The sequence below is a fragment of the Salmo salar genome, chromosome 02 (assembly GCF_965601325.2).
Source record: "Salmo salar chromosome 02, fSalSal1, whole genome shotgun sequence".
Taxonomy (NCBI): domain Eukaryota; kingdom Metazoa; phylum Chordata; class Actinopteri; order Salmoniformes; family Salmonidae; genus Salmo; species Salmo salar.
The window spans coordinates 59363731-59378464 of record NC_138292.1 but is presented as its reverse complement, the minus strand read 5'-3'; the positions used below and the strand labels follow the sequence as shown (position 1 = coordinate 59378464).

At 43.4% G+C, this 14734-nt stretch overlaps 1 protein-coding gene across 2 annotated transcripts in view; it reads left to right on the top strand.

Annotated features, from left to right (window-relative positions):
- LOC106587099 (ubiquitin carboxyl-terminal hydrolase 43) overlaps positions 1-14734 on the top strand; it is a 131559-nt gene that overhangs the window by 54196 nt on the left and 62629 nt on the right. For both annotated transcript variants that reach the window (XM_014175103.3, XM_014175093.3), the window contains exon 3: positions 8453-8559. In XM_014175103.3, the coding sequence (XP_014030578.3) occupies positions 8453-8559 (107 nt within the window). The remainder of the gene's footprint in view (positions 1-8452; positions 8560-14734) is intronic.

Below are 14734 nucleotides of genomic sequence, written 5' to 3'. Positions count from 1 at the left end.
TCTGGGTAATAACACAGACTTTAGCTGTGATATATCTACTGTTGGAGAGAGATTTGGAATTGTCAGGGCTCTAGACGTTCCTTCAGTGGCTCATGCAAACCTCTATTTACTGTATCACATCTTACAATAACTCAAAACTCCATTTTCCTTTAGTTTTCTTCTCTAACTGTTAGCCTCTCACTGTCTGTGGTTCAGTACAGGGACCTTGGTTCGGTCCACACTGTGAAACCGAATGAATAGATAAAAATATATACACTAAGTTGACTGTGCCTTTAAACAGCTTGGAAAATTCAAGAAAATTATGTCATGGCTTTAGGAAGCTTCTGTTAGGGTAATTGACATAATTTGAGTCAATTGGAGGTGTACCTATGGATGTATTTCAAAGCCTACCTTCAAACGCAGCGCCTCTTTGCTTGCCATCATGGGAAAATCAAAAGAAATCAGACAAGAGCTCAGAAAAAAATTGTAGACCTCCACAAGTCTGGTTTATCCTTGGGAGCAATTTCCAAACGCCTGAAGGTACCACGTTCATCTGTACAAACAATAGTACGCAAGTATAAACACCATGGGACCACGCAGCCGTAATACCGCTCAGGAAGGAGACGCGTTCTGTCTCCTAGAGATGAACGTACTTTGGTGCGAAAAGTGCAAATCAATCCCAGAACAACAGCAAAGGACCTTGTGAGATGCTGGAGGAAACTGGTACAAAAGTATCTATATCCACAGTAAAACGAGTCCTATATCGACATAACCTGAAATGCCACTCAGAAAGGAAGAAGCCACTGCTCCAAAACCGCCATAAAAAAGACAGACTACGGTTTGCAACTGCACACGAGGACAAAGATCATACTTTTTGGCGAAATATCCCCTGGGCCATAATGACCATTGTTGTGTTTGGAGGAAAAAGGGGAAGGCTTGCAAGCCGAAGAACACCATCCCAACCGTGAAGCACGGGGGTGGCAGCATCATGTTGTGGGGGTGCTTTGCTGCAGGAGGGACTGGTGCACTTCACAAAATAGATGGCATCATGAGGTAGGGAAATTATGTGGATATATTGAAGCAACATCTCAAGACATCAGTCAGGAAGTTAAAGCTTGGTCGCAAATGGGTCTTCCAAATGGACAATGACCCCAAGCATACTTCCAAAGTTGTGGCAAAATGGCTTAAGGACAACAAAGTCAAGGTATTGGAGTGGCCATCACATAGCCCTGACCTCAATCCCATAGTAAATTTGTGGGCAGAGCTGAAAAAGCATGTGCGAGCAAGGAGGCCTACAAACCTGACTCAGTTACACCAGCTCTGTCAGGATGAATGGGCCAAAATTCACACAACTTATTGTGGGAAGCTTGTGGAAGGCTACCCGAACCGTTTGACCCAAGTTAAACAATTTTAAGGCAATGCTCCCATATACTAATTGAGTGTATGTAAACTTCTGACCCACTGGGAATGTGATGAAAGAAATAAAAGCTGAAACAAATCATTCTCTCTACTATTATTCTGACATTTCACATTCTTAAAATAAAGTGGTGACCCGAACTGACCTAAGATAGGGAATTTGTACAAGGATTAAATGTCAACAATGGGGAAAAACTGAGTTTGAATGTTTATGTAAACTTCCGACTTCAACTGTATATACAAAATAAAACACACGGCCTATAGGTTATGCCTACGCTGAGTTGTATGCGTCTTGAGTAAATCTGAGCTGAAAAAAACGAAGAAATTTCAGGCTATTCCGTTAAAACAACTAGCGCCTATGCGCACATGGTAATAAAAATTAGAATTTTAATTGCCGCATTTAAAACTGTCCTTTTGTGAGGCGCAGCACGGAACTGGTTCCGTACGATGGCCGAGTGATGGGGTCAATAAACCAGGAGGATTCTCCATAATAGTTTAAATCGGCAGTTTAGGAACATTTTGGCTTCACAGTAGATTACAATGGCGATAGACAGAGAGAGTATTTTGCCACTGCTCAAAGAGAATAGCCTATGCAGCTGCCAACACCTCAAACATGTTGACACATTGACACCGACATCACCCCAGTATTTCTACCACCTGAGCAAGACGGAAACGCAAAAAAACAACACATCTCCCTTCTGCATTCAGACAGCAATTTGCAGCTGATTCTGATCGGGGCAAAGAAATTACAAGAGTGATAGGTATGTTGATAGCCGCGGATATGCGCCCATTCTCTGTGGTTTTGAAGAATAGGGGGTTTCGGCACTTTGTGAAAGTGCTCGAGCTTCATTATAAACCACGCCCTCTCACACCCATTTCTGCAAACAGGTAGTACCCGCTCTGTATAAACAATGAATTGGCCAATGCACCATGTGCTGTGCTTACTACAGATGGAAGGACATCTAGAGCAGGTGTACTCAACTACTATTTGAGAAGATCCGGTCACACAAATTTCCTAGGTGGCAAAGGTCTGGATGGATAATGTAATTTATCGGCGTAGTAACAAACCCCCACCTCGTAACCCATGTGACCCCAAACTGTTCACACCCCTCTTGTTGGCGGAGAGAACATTTTGCCATTTTAAAGCTAATTTCCCGCAATTCTATACATTTTGCATGGGCCAGAGATATGTTTTGCTGGTTTAAAGCTAATTTCCTGCAGTTTTACGCGTTCTTCCATGTCTTATGTGTGTTTATATGATTCCAGGGGTCAATGCCCGAACAAGTAAAAAAATTAAAAATTAAGTATCTGGATCCAGACCGCGGTCCACCAGTTGGAGGATCTAGAACTACTTTACACTGACAGCCCATCACATTACCCCAGAGTGGTTAACACTGACAGCCCATCACATTACCCCAGAGTGGTTAACACTGACAGCCCATCACATTACCCCGGAGTGGTTAACACTGACAGACCATCACATTACCCCGGAGTGGTTAACACTGACAGCCCATCACATTACCCCAGAGTGGTTAACACTGACAGACCATCACATTACCCCAGAGTGGTTAACACTGACAGCCCCTCACATTACCCCAGAGTGGTTAACACTGACAGACCATCACATTACCCCGGAGTGGTTAACACTGACAGACCATCACATTACCCCGGAGTGGTTAACACTGACAGCCCCTCACATTACCCCAGAGTGGTTAACACTGACAGCCCATCACATTACCCCGGAGTGGTTAACACTGACAGCCCATCACATTACCCCAGAGTGGTTAACACTGACAGACCATCACATTACCCCAGAGTGGTTAACACTGACAGCTCCTCACATTACCCCAGAGTGGTTAACACTGACAGACCATCACATTACCCCGGAGTGGTTAACACTGACAGACCATCACATTACCCCGGAGTGGTTAACACTGACAGCCCCTCACATTACCCCAGAGTGGTTAACACTGACAGACCATCACATTACCCCGGAGTGGTTAACACTGACAGACCATCACATTACCCCGGAGTGGTTAACACTGACAGACCATCACATTACCCCAGAGTGGTTAACACTGACAGACCATCACATTACCCCAGAGTGGTTAACACTGACAGACCATCACATTACCCCAGAGTGGTTAACACTGACAGACCATCACATTACCCCGGAGTGGTTAACACTGACAGACATCACATTACCCCGGAGTGGTTAACACTGACAGCCCATCACATTACCCCAGAGTGGTTAACACTGACAGCCCATCACATTACCCCAGAGTGGTTAACACTGACAGACCATCACATTACCCCAGAGTGGTTAACACTGACAGCCCATCACATTACCCCAGAGTGGTTAACACTGACAGCCAATCACATTACCCCAGAGTGGTTAACACTGACAGCCCATCACATTACCCCAGAGTGGAAAATGAGAAGTACCGTGCTATAAACAAGCCCCCTTTATGAGAGACACTCAAGTTTGCATATGTGTGCATATTTTTGTCTTTCTAAGAAAACATAGGCCTGTAGAATGAGCCACGTATACCGCCATAAGCAAACAGGAAAACGCTCATCCAGAGGTGGCGCTCCTAGTAGCCAGGGACTTTAATGCAGGGAAACTTATATCTGTTGTACCTAATTTCTACCAGCATGTTAATTGTGCAACCAGAGGGAAAAATCTCTAGACCACCTTTACTCCACACACAGAGACGTGTACAAAGCTCTCCTTCGCCCTTCATTTGGCAAATCTGACCATAATTATATCCTCCTGATTCCTACTTACAAGCAAAAATGTAAGCAGGAAGCACCAGTGACTCTGTCAATAAAAAAGTGGTCAGATGAAGCAGATGCTAAGCTACAGGACTATTTTGCTAGCACAGACTGAAATATGCTCCGGGATTCTTCCGATGGCATTGAGGAGTACAACACATCAGTCACTGGCTTCATCAATAAGTGCATCGATGACGTCGTCCCCACAGTGACCGTACGTACATACCCCAACCAGAAGCCATGGATTACAGGCAATATCCGCACTGAGCTAAAGGGTAGAGCTGCCACTTTCAAGGAGTGGGACTCTAACCCGAAAGCTTATAAGAAGTCCTGCTATGCCCTCCGATGAACTATCAAACAGGCAAGCATCAATACAGGATTAAGATCGAATTGTACTACACCGGCTCCGATGCTCATCGGATGTGGCAGGTCCTGCAAACTATTACAGACTACAAAGGGAAGCACAGCCGAGAGTTGCCCTGTGACACGAGCCAACCAGAAAAGCTAAACTACTTCTATGCTCGCTTCGAGGCAAGTAACACTGAAACATGCATGAGACCATCAGCTGTTCCGGACAACTGTGTGATCACGCTCTCTGCAGCCGATGTGAGTAAGACCTTTAGACATGTCAACATTCACAAGGCCGCAGGGCCAGACAGATTACCAGAACGTAAACTCCGAGCATGCGCTGACCAACTGGCAAGTGTCTTCACTGACATTTTCAACCTCTCCCTGTCTGAATCTGTAATACCAACATGTTTCAAGCAGACCACAATAGTCCCTGTGCCCAAGAACACTAAGGTAACCTGCCTAAATGACTATGTCTGTAGCCATGAAGTGCTTTGAAAGGCTGGTCATGGCTCACATCAACACCATTATCACAGAAACCCTAGACCCACCCTAATTTGCATACCTCCCCAGTAGATCCACAAATGATGCAATCTCTATTGCACTCCACACTGCCTTTTCACACCTGGACAAAAGGAACAATTATGTGAGAATGCTATTCATTGACTACAGTTCAGCATTCAACACCATAGTGCCGTCAAAGCTCATCACTAAGCTAAGGACCCTGGGACTAAACACCTCCCTCAGCAATTGGATCCTGGACTTCCTGACGGGCCGCCCCCAGGTGATAAGGGTAGGTAACAACACATCCTCTACTCTGATTCTCAACACGGGGGCCCCTCAGGGGTGCGTGCTCAGTCCTCTCCTGTACTCCCTGTTCACTCATGACTGCATGGCCAGGCACGACTCCAACACCATCATTAAGTTTGCAGATGACACAACAGTGGTATGCCTGATCACCGACAACAACGAGACAGCCTATAGGGAGGAGGTCGAGAGATGGCCGTAAGGTGCAAGGTCAACAACCTCTCCCTCAATGTGATCAAGACAAAGGAGATGATTGTGGACTACAGGTAAAGTAGGACCGAGGACACGCCCCCATTCTCATCGACTGGGATGTAGTGGAGCAGGTTGAGAGTTTTAGGTTCCTTGGCGTCCACATCACCAACAAACTAACATGGTCCAAGCACACCAAGACAGTCGTGAAGAGGGCACAACAAAACCTACTCCCCCTCAGGAGACTGAAAAGATTTGGCATGGGTCCTCAGATCCTCTCTGTTATTATCTATGCATCGTCACTTTAATAACTACCTACATGTACATATTACCTCAATTACCTCAACTAACCGGTGCCCCGCACATTGACTCTGTACCGGTACCCTCTGTATATAGCCGGTTATTTTACTGCTGCTCTTTAATTATTTGTTACTTTTATTTCTTATTTTTTGGATGTTTTTTTATTAAAACTGCATTGTTGATTAAAGGCTTGTAAGTAAGCATTTCACTGTTGTATTCGGCGCATGTGACAAATAAAATTTGATTTGATTTCACACATATTGCACTTTATTTTAGTGTTGTTGTGGATGATGTTTTTTAATTGAAGAAAACACAGTGTTATTCCTGATTGTGCTGTCATCCGGCATTATATGGATCATGATCATACAGTTGAAGTCGGAAGTTTACATACACTTAGGTTGGAGTCATTAAAAGTATTTTTTTAACCACTCCACAAATTTCTTGTTAACAAACTATAGTTTTGGCAAGTCTGTTAGTACATCTACTTTGTGCATGACACAAGTCATTTTTCCAACAATTGTTTACGGACAGATTATTTCACTCATAATTCACTGTATCACAATTCCAGTAAGTCAGAAGTTTACATACACTAAGTTGACTGTGCTTTTAAACAGCTTGGAAAATTCCAGAAAATGATTTCATGGCTTTAGAAGCTTCTGATAGGGTAATTGACATAATTTGAGTCAATTGGAGGTGTACCTATGGATGTATTTCAAGGCCTACCTTCAAACTCAGTGCTTCTTTGCTTGACATCATAGGAAAATTTAAAGAAATAGCCAAGACCTTAGAAAAAAATTGTGGACCTCCACAAGTCTGGTTTATCCTTGGGAGCAATTTCCAAATGCCTGAACGTACCACGTTTATCTGTACAAACAATAGTATGCAAGTATAAACACCATGGGACCACGCAGCCATCATACCGCTCAGGAAGGAGATGCGTTCTGTCTCCTAGAGATGAACGTACTTTGGTGTGAAAAGTGCAAATCAATCCCAGAACAACAGCAAAGGACCTTGTGAAATGCTGGAGGAAGCAGGTACAAAAGTATCTATATCCACAGTAAAACGAGTCTTATATTGACATAACCTGAAAGGCCGCTCAGCAAGGAAGAAGCCACTGCTCCAAAACAGCCATAAAAAAAGCCAGACTACGGTTTGCAACTGCACATGGGGACAAAGATCATACTTTTTGGAGAAATGTCCTCTAGTCTGATGAAACAAAAATATAACTGTTTGGCCATAATGACCATCATTATGTTTGGAGTAAAAAAGGGGGAGGCTTGCAAGCCGAAGAACACCATCCCAACCGTGAAGGGTGGGGGTGGCAGCATCATGTTGTGGTGGTGCTTTGCTGCAGGAGGGACTGGTGCACTTCACAAAATAGATGGCATCAGGAGGTAGGAAAATTATGTGGATATATTGAAGTAACATCTCAAGACATCAGTCAGGAAGTTAAAGCTTGGTCGCAAATGGGTCTTCCAAATGGACAATGACCCCAAGCATACTTCCAAAGTTGTGGCAAAATAGGACAACAAAGTCAAGGTATTGGAGTGGCCATCACAAAGCCCTGACCTCAATCCTATAGAAAATTTGTCGGCAGAACTGAAAAAGCGTGTGCGAGCAAGGAGGCCTACAAACCTGACTCAGTTACACCAGCTCTGTCAGGAGGAATGGGCCAAAATCCACCCAACTTATTGTGGGAAGCTTGTGGAAGGCTACCCGAACCGTTTGACCCAATTTAAACAATTTAAAGGCAACCTTACCAAATACTAATTGAGTGCATGTAAACTTCTGACCCACTGGGAATGTGATGAAAGAAATAAAAGCTGAAATAAATCAATTTGTCTACTATTATTCTGACATTTCACATTCTTAAAATAAAGTGGTGATCCTAACTGACCTAAAACAGGGAATTTTTACTAGGATTAAATGTCAGGAATTGTGAAAAACTGAGTTTAAATGTATTTGGCAAAGGTGTATGTAAACTTCCTACTTCAACTGTATATGGAATCAGGAATATCAACACTTTGTATTTCTTAAGTAAACAAAAATGAACTACATTATGGTTGGTGTCTCATTTCCCCGCTGTGCTGATACTGAACCGAACCGTAACCCCAAAACCGTAATACGTACCACCGAACCGTGGGTTTGGTGAACCTTTACAGCCCTAGTGGGCAGCCGGACCGACTTGTTTTGATTCAACCCAGATTTAGTAAATTCACTTTAATGTGTTTTACCTACCTACTGCTCTCCCTTCTACCCAACTCTCATCGACCTCCCTCCATGCCAACGTCAGCATTGCTGAGAGGAAAGTGAATTACATGAGAACGCAAACACACACACACATACACACACGTAATGACAGTCACGAGGTAAGATCTGGCTGTTTGCGTTCTCTCTCATCGCCAGCGATACTGAACACTATAAAAAAGTACAAGAGTGTGTTAACGTGCATTAGCACCTCATTTAGCACCTGTCCTATTGTAGCGCTCCTGTTTACTTCTGCTGTGATACACCTTGTTACCCTGCTGGTGTTCAGCTCTAGCTTCAGTGTTGACATTTTCACACACACACACACACCCGCGCACGTATACATACAGGTCATTCACACATTCACGCTTTCTCTCTCACTCTGTTCAAGGGCCCGCTGGGTGGAGGGGAGGAGAGCCCTGTCTCCGGCCCAGCAGCAGCACACCAGCCTGGGACTCGGCACAGCTTCGTCCAGGACCACTTTCAGGCACAGTACAGGTACGAGTCATAGACAATATCATACAGGTCCTTTAGTAGTCACAGACGACAAGAGGTGAGAGTCACATTCTATTAGTACAGGTCAAGTAATAACGCATACTTAAGTTATGCCGCAATTCAATAACAATTCTCACACCATGAGGCTTCATGGAGTACCCAAGCATCTAAACTTCTCATCCAAGACTTTTGTAATGTCTGTGTGCATAGTTTTTTCTCTCCAGAATCTATAGCATGCCGTTATATATATAGTATAGGTATTCAGAACAGGTGAGCATGCACTTCCCCTCCTGTTGATAAGAACTGCTAGCCTTCTAAAGTAGGTCACGTTGAGCTAGCTGTGAACACTTTCTGGGATTAGTCTGTATCTTGTTTGGCTCTTTTCCTCCTGGTCTGTAGTACACACATACACAGAGCGGCAGAAGCAGCAGGATCCATGCGTAGCCAGTCTAATAAAAATGCAGTGACCCTCTGCTAGCCTTGTCATGATGTTCTCCATCTCCTTTCTTCCCCACCCACCTCTTCTTAGATCAATCTGTTGAAACTTTCCACTTGTTGATTTATGATACCAACCACTGATCTGTATACCACATGGATTGACTGAGCAGTTTAACGGATGATTAGACTTTGACACATTGTATATTGTATAGAGAATGAGTTAAACCTGAAATGTACAGAATCTGCTGGGAGTTGATTGCAGCCAACAGGCAGCTCTTCTCTCTATAACAAAGGACTCCAATTGTATCGGGCTTAGTATTGGACTTAACACCATGCTGGCAGATTACTGTGAGTCTATCAATATAGGGTTAACCCCAGACAGTTAGACTGTATTGATGCCTATGCGGGGGTTAACCACCCAGTCAATCACGGGATTATGATTCCCACTCCCTCATCACAGGATTATGGATTATACACTTATCTAAACCCACTGTATCCCTGCGGCGACTGATCTCTCCAGGCTGCTAATTGGAAATTGCTCTCCGAATCCATTCTCCCTTATGGAAAAATGTGTGTCTAAAATGGAATATCGGAATTTTGAGGCAGAATATCGGAATTCCGAGATGGAATATTGGAATTCCGGGTGTTCCCTTGAATGTGATGATGATCCCTCCTGCCATTCAAAGTAAAGTGTCTTCTTTAACATCCAACCCCCTTGGCTGTTGGCTATGATGTGTTTACGTCCTATTATCAGATTAGCCGTTAATTCATTAGCAGATAAGAGTAGCGACACTAGGGGAAATCTGAGACGTAACCTTCAAGACACTCCAAATGCATCCCTAAACAGCTTAGTAAAGAATGCTAATGCGATAGCTCCTCTCATCAACAAGTTTGTCTCTTGTCTCAAATGGCACCCTATTCCCTTCATAGTGCACTACTTAGACTAACAGTTTTGGCTGACAGCTGTGAAGTGTCTAGACTCACCATCCTTCCCCCTCAGGTGGATGGATATACAGATGTAGGATCTTAATTGAATCACTCCTTTGTTGCTCAGAATTGTCCTGCAAAGCAGGAAATGCAAACTTCAAGTGTATTTTAGTTTTCAAAAGGCTTCTAAAGTTTGTAGTTTTAATTTTTACATTTCAGAATTGATTTGCCATAACAAACAATGTATACCTCCCTACAAACATTTTCATTAATTATAATCCACAGAATTATTTTAATGTTTCCCATTGCTGCAGTATTACTTTCCTGCTGTAGCAAACTAGCTCAAATTAAGATCCTACATTTGTACGCCCAAGGTGTACACTCTTAGAAAAAAAGGGTTCCAAAAGTGTTCTTTGGCTGTCCCCATAGGAGAACCCTTTTTGTTCCAGGTAGAACTTATTTGGGTTCCATGTAGAACCCACTCTGGGAATGGTTCTACATGGAATTCAAAAAGGTTCTACCTGGAACCAGAAAAGGGTTATTCAAAGGGTTCTCCAATGGGGACAGCTAAAAAAGAGTAGAGTGTAGTGTGTTGTGTTTAGTCAGGGGTTACAAAACATCACTTTAAGCACCAGTAATTAGTACTTTGATGGTCTGCTCCCTAAGGACATGTCTCAGTGTTGAGTACATGTTGTTGTCACATTATGCAGTCTACTGTAAAGTGATTACAGAACTACTCCAAACTCTGTTGTTTCTCCTGCAACGCACCTTGTAATTTTCTGCCTGGCTCCACCACAACAGCTTGAAATGTTAGAGAGTAGCAGGGTTACGCTGTAATTGCAATTCTGGAGTTTTGGACATAGACCCAGGTAGCAGGATAACGGCTGTCTGGTCTGGCTGGAGGGTGGTGGGGGAGGTACAGATGGAGGGGGCAGATGGCTGGTGGGCTTGTTTACAGATGACCTTGCAGGTAGAGCCTGGGAGAGGTAGAGCCTGCCTGGCTGTTCCCCACCCCTGCCTGGCCTGGCATTACATGGGACCATCTGTAAGGTTTATTTTGTATGTAAAGTTAATGCACTGTGCCTGCCTATAACTGTACTTCTGTTCATGCAAGTGCATTTGAGTATGAATACAGGTCAACACAAGTAATGTATCCTATACACTGCACTCAAACTGTTGTGTTACATTGGGCTCCGTTCCAACATTCTAACTCAACGTTGCAGTATTGGCTGTGTTCTAACTTCCAGACTTCTGAAAACACAAGACAGGTAGTGTAGTAGTGTGACTGAGACAATGGGTGTTTTTCAAAATGCATAGTACCGTGCTCCGAGCATGCAAATTGGAGCACGGGAGGGTCGGAGTATGAGTCCAAATCAAAGTAGCCAAAACGGAGCACTGAGGGAACTTCTCAAATGTGAAATGCTGCTTATTCACATGTAAAATGTTGCCTGACTAGAATATTTAATGTTGATATGTTAATAAGTACATACTGTGTAAAATGTAATATGTTCACCTGCCTACGTACCATAGAACGCAAGCCCATAATAAGTCAATAGGGCTAATTGGCTAGCTACAACTGTTCGCTAGCTAGCCAGATAGCCACAAAGAAATAGCAAGGGACCATGTGAAGATGCTGGAGGAAACAGGTACTAAAGTATCTATATCCACATTAAAACAAGTCTTATATTGACATAACCTGAAAGCCGCTCAGCAAGGAAGAAGCCACTGCTCCAAAACCGCCATAAAAAAAGCCATACTACAGTTTGCAACTGCACATGGGGACAAAGATCGTACTTTTTGGAGAAATGTCCTCTGGTCTGCTGAAACAAAAATAGAACTGTTTGGCCATAATGACCATCGTTATGTTTGGAGGAAAAAAGGGGAGGCTTGCAAGCCGAAGAACACCATCCCAACCGTGAAGCACGGGGGTGGCAGCATCATGTTGTGGGTGTGCTTTGCTGCAGGAGGGACTGGTGCACTTCACAAAATAGATGGCATCATGAGGTAGGGAAATTAGGTGAGTATGTTGAAGCAACATCTCAAGACATCAGTCAGGAAGTTAAAGCTTGGTCGCAAATGGGTCTTCCAAATGGACAATGACCCCAAGCATACTTCCAAAGTTGTGGCAAAATGGCTTAAGGACAACAAAGTCAAGGTATTGGAGTGGCCATCACATAGCCCTGACCTCAATCCTGTAGAAAATCTATGGGCAGAACTGAAAAAGCGTGTGCGAGCAAGAAGGCCTACAAACCTGACTCAGTTACACCAGCTCTGTCAGGATGAATGGGCCAAAATTCACCCAACTTATTGTGGAAAGCTTGTGGAAGGCTACCCGAAACATTTGACCCAAGTTAAACAATTTAAAGGCAATGCTACCATATACTAATTGAGTGTATGTAAACTTCTGACCCACTGGGAATGTGATGAAAGAAATAAAAGCTGAAATAAATCAATTTGTCTACTATTATTCTGACATTTCACATTCTTAAAATAAAGTGGTGATCCTAACTGACCTAAGACAGGGAATTTTTACTAGGATTAAATGTCAGGAATTGTGAAAAACTGAGTTTAAATGTATTTGGCAAAGGTGTATGTAAACTTCCTACTTCAACTGTATATGGAATCAGGAATATCAACACTTTGTATTTCTTAAGTAAACAAAAATGAACTACATTATGGTTGGTGTCTCATTTCCCCGCTGTGTTGATACTGAACCGAACCGTAACCCCAAAACCGTAATACGTACCACCGAACCGTGGGTTTGGTGAACCTTTACAGCCCTAGTGGGCAGCCGGACCGACTTGTTTTGATTCAACCCAGATTTCAGTATATTCACTTTAATGTGTTTTACCTACCTACTGCTCTCCCTTCTACCCAACTCTCATCGACCTCCCTCCAAGCCAAGGTCAGCAATGCTGAGAGGAAAGTGAATTACATGGGAACGCAAACACACACACACACACACACACACACACACGTAATGACAGTCACGAGGTAAGATCTGGCTGTTTGCGTTCTCTCTAATCGCCAGCGAAGCTGAACACTATAAAAAGTGCAAGAGTACCAAATACTAATTGAGTGTATGTAAACTTCTGACCCACTGGGAATGTGATGAAAGAAATAAAAGCTGAAATAAATCCATTTCTCTACTATTATTCTGACATTTCACATTCTTAAAATAAAGTGGTGATCCTAACTGACATAAGACAGCGAATTTTTACTAGGATTAAATGTCAGGAATTGTGAAAAACTGAGTTTAAATGTATTTGGCTAAGGTGTATGTAAACTTCCTACTTCAACTCTACCTTGTTTAACATTAGTTTTAGGTCATTTTTGCCTGTTTAACTAGCTGGCAAGTTAGATTATTACGATTCACACATCTAGCTGATAATTATGAAATAAAACTTTTGCTTTGTGTATATCATGTTTTGTCTATTGTTGCCATTGTCCTGCAGTGTGAGATAAAACAGTAGGGGAAGTGCTTCTCAAATGTAATGTTTTATGCATTCTCCACACTCTCGTCCTCACAAGAACGTAGTCAAGTGAACGTCGTTGGAGCATGAGAGTGTGGATCATGGTAGTACGCATATCGAGAAACACCCATTGGCACTGATGAGTTTGGGTTCTGTGACTCTTCCTCCACACTTTCTCCTTATGTTCTTGTCCTTCTATAATTGCGGTTGCCATGGCACTCATTTCTAATAGCAAGACTAAACAAAATAATAATCACTCTTAGTTTGTTTCGCTCTCTCTCTCTCTCAATTAAATTTCAATTTAAGGGCTTTATCTCTCTGAATCTGTCAGTCTCACTGTCTTTCTTTCATTCTCTCTCTGAATCAATCATCCTTTCAATCATCCATCTCTCACTCTCTCTCTCTCTCTCTCTCTCTCTCTCTGCCAGTCTTTTTATATCTGTGAGACTCCTCGGGGGCATTCTGATCTGAATAAATGTTTGCGATTAGAGCGGAGGCTGTCTGGTGGTTTAGGCTGCAGAGACGAGAGAGACAAGCGACAGTCACTTTCCAGCCTCAAATGAGTCTTGGTCTACACCCTCAGTCTGTCATGTTGAGTTTGGAACGTTGGTTTTCTTAGTGTCAACGGCTGCATCCCAAACGGCACCCTTTTGCTTTTATAGTAGGCTACACAACTTCAATGGGCCCTGGTTAAACGTTGTGCCTGCCATTTGGGAGGCACCCAAAGGACTGAGGAAATAGATATTGTCTTTCTATTCGTACTCTCCCCTGTGTCTTCAGTTCAACGCAGCTGCCCAAGATGGTGGTGCAGATTTGTGTAGCCAAACCTTTTATAGAAGATTATCCAGAGTTCACAGTCACTCCTCATTCAACCTCTCCTTTAATTTTATTACCATGATGACCCACTTACACCCCTTCTCCATCGGGGAGGCCTCCTGGGCTGCAATCTTCCCCCCTTCCACCATGACCTTACCTGGGGCGTCTCTGAGCTGATCCCATCCCAGGCTGGATGCTTTGAAGTGGGGGTTAGAGAGTTGTTGAAGTGGAGGGCTGCTTTGATCTCTCCACTGGTGTTTTTTTGTGAACGTACAGAGCGTAGAGACTCTGCCAAGCCCTGCTTCCTCTTTCCGACCCGACACCTTCTAACTATCATCAACTAACACTCTCTCTCTCTCTCACACACACACACACACACACACACACACACACACACACTGTTCGCACATACACAGGTCTGACAATTACCCCACTAATACAGTAGTTCTGTCTACTCTGTTTGCTTACCCTTCAGGGCCCCTCTCTGCCAAGCAAACACCAATACAATTGTATTGACCCAGTAC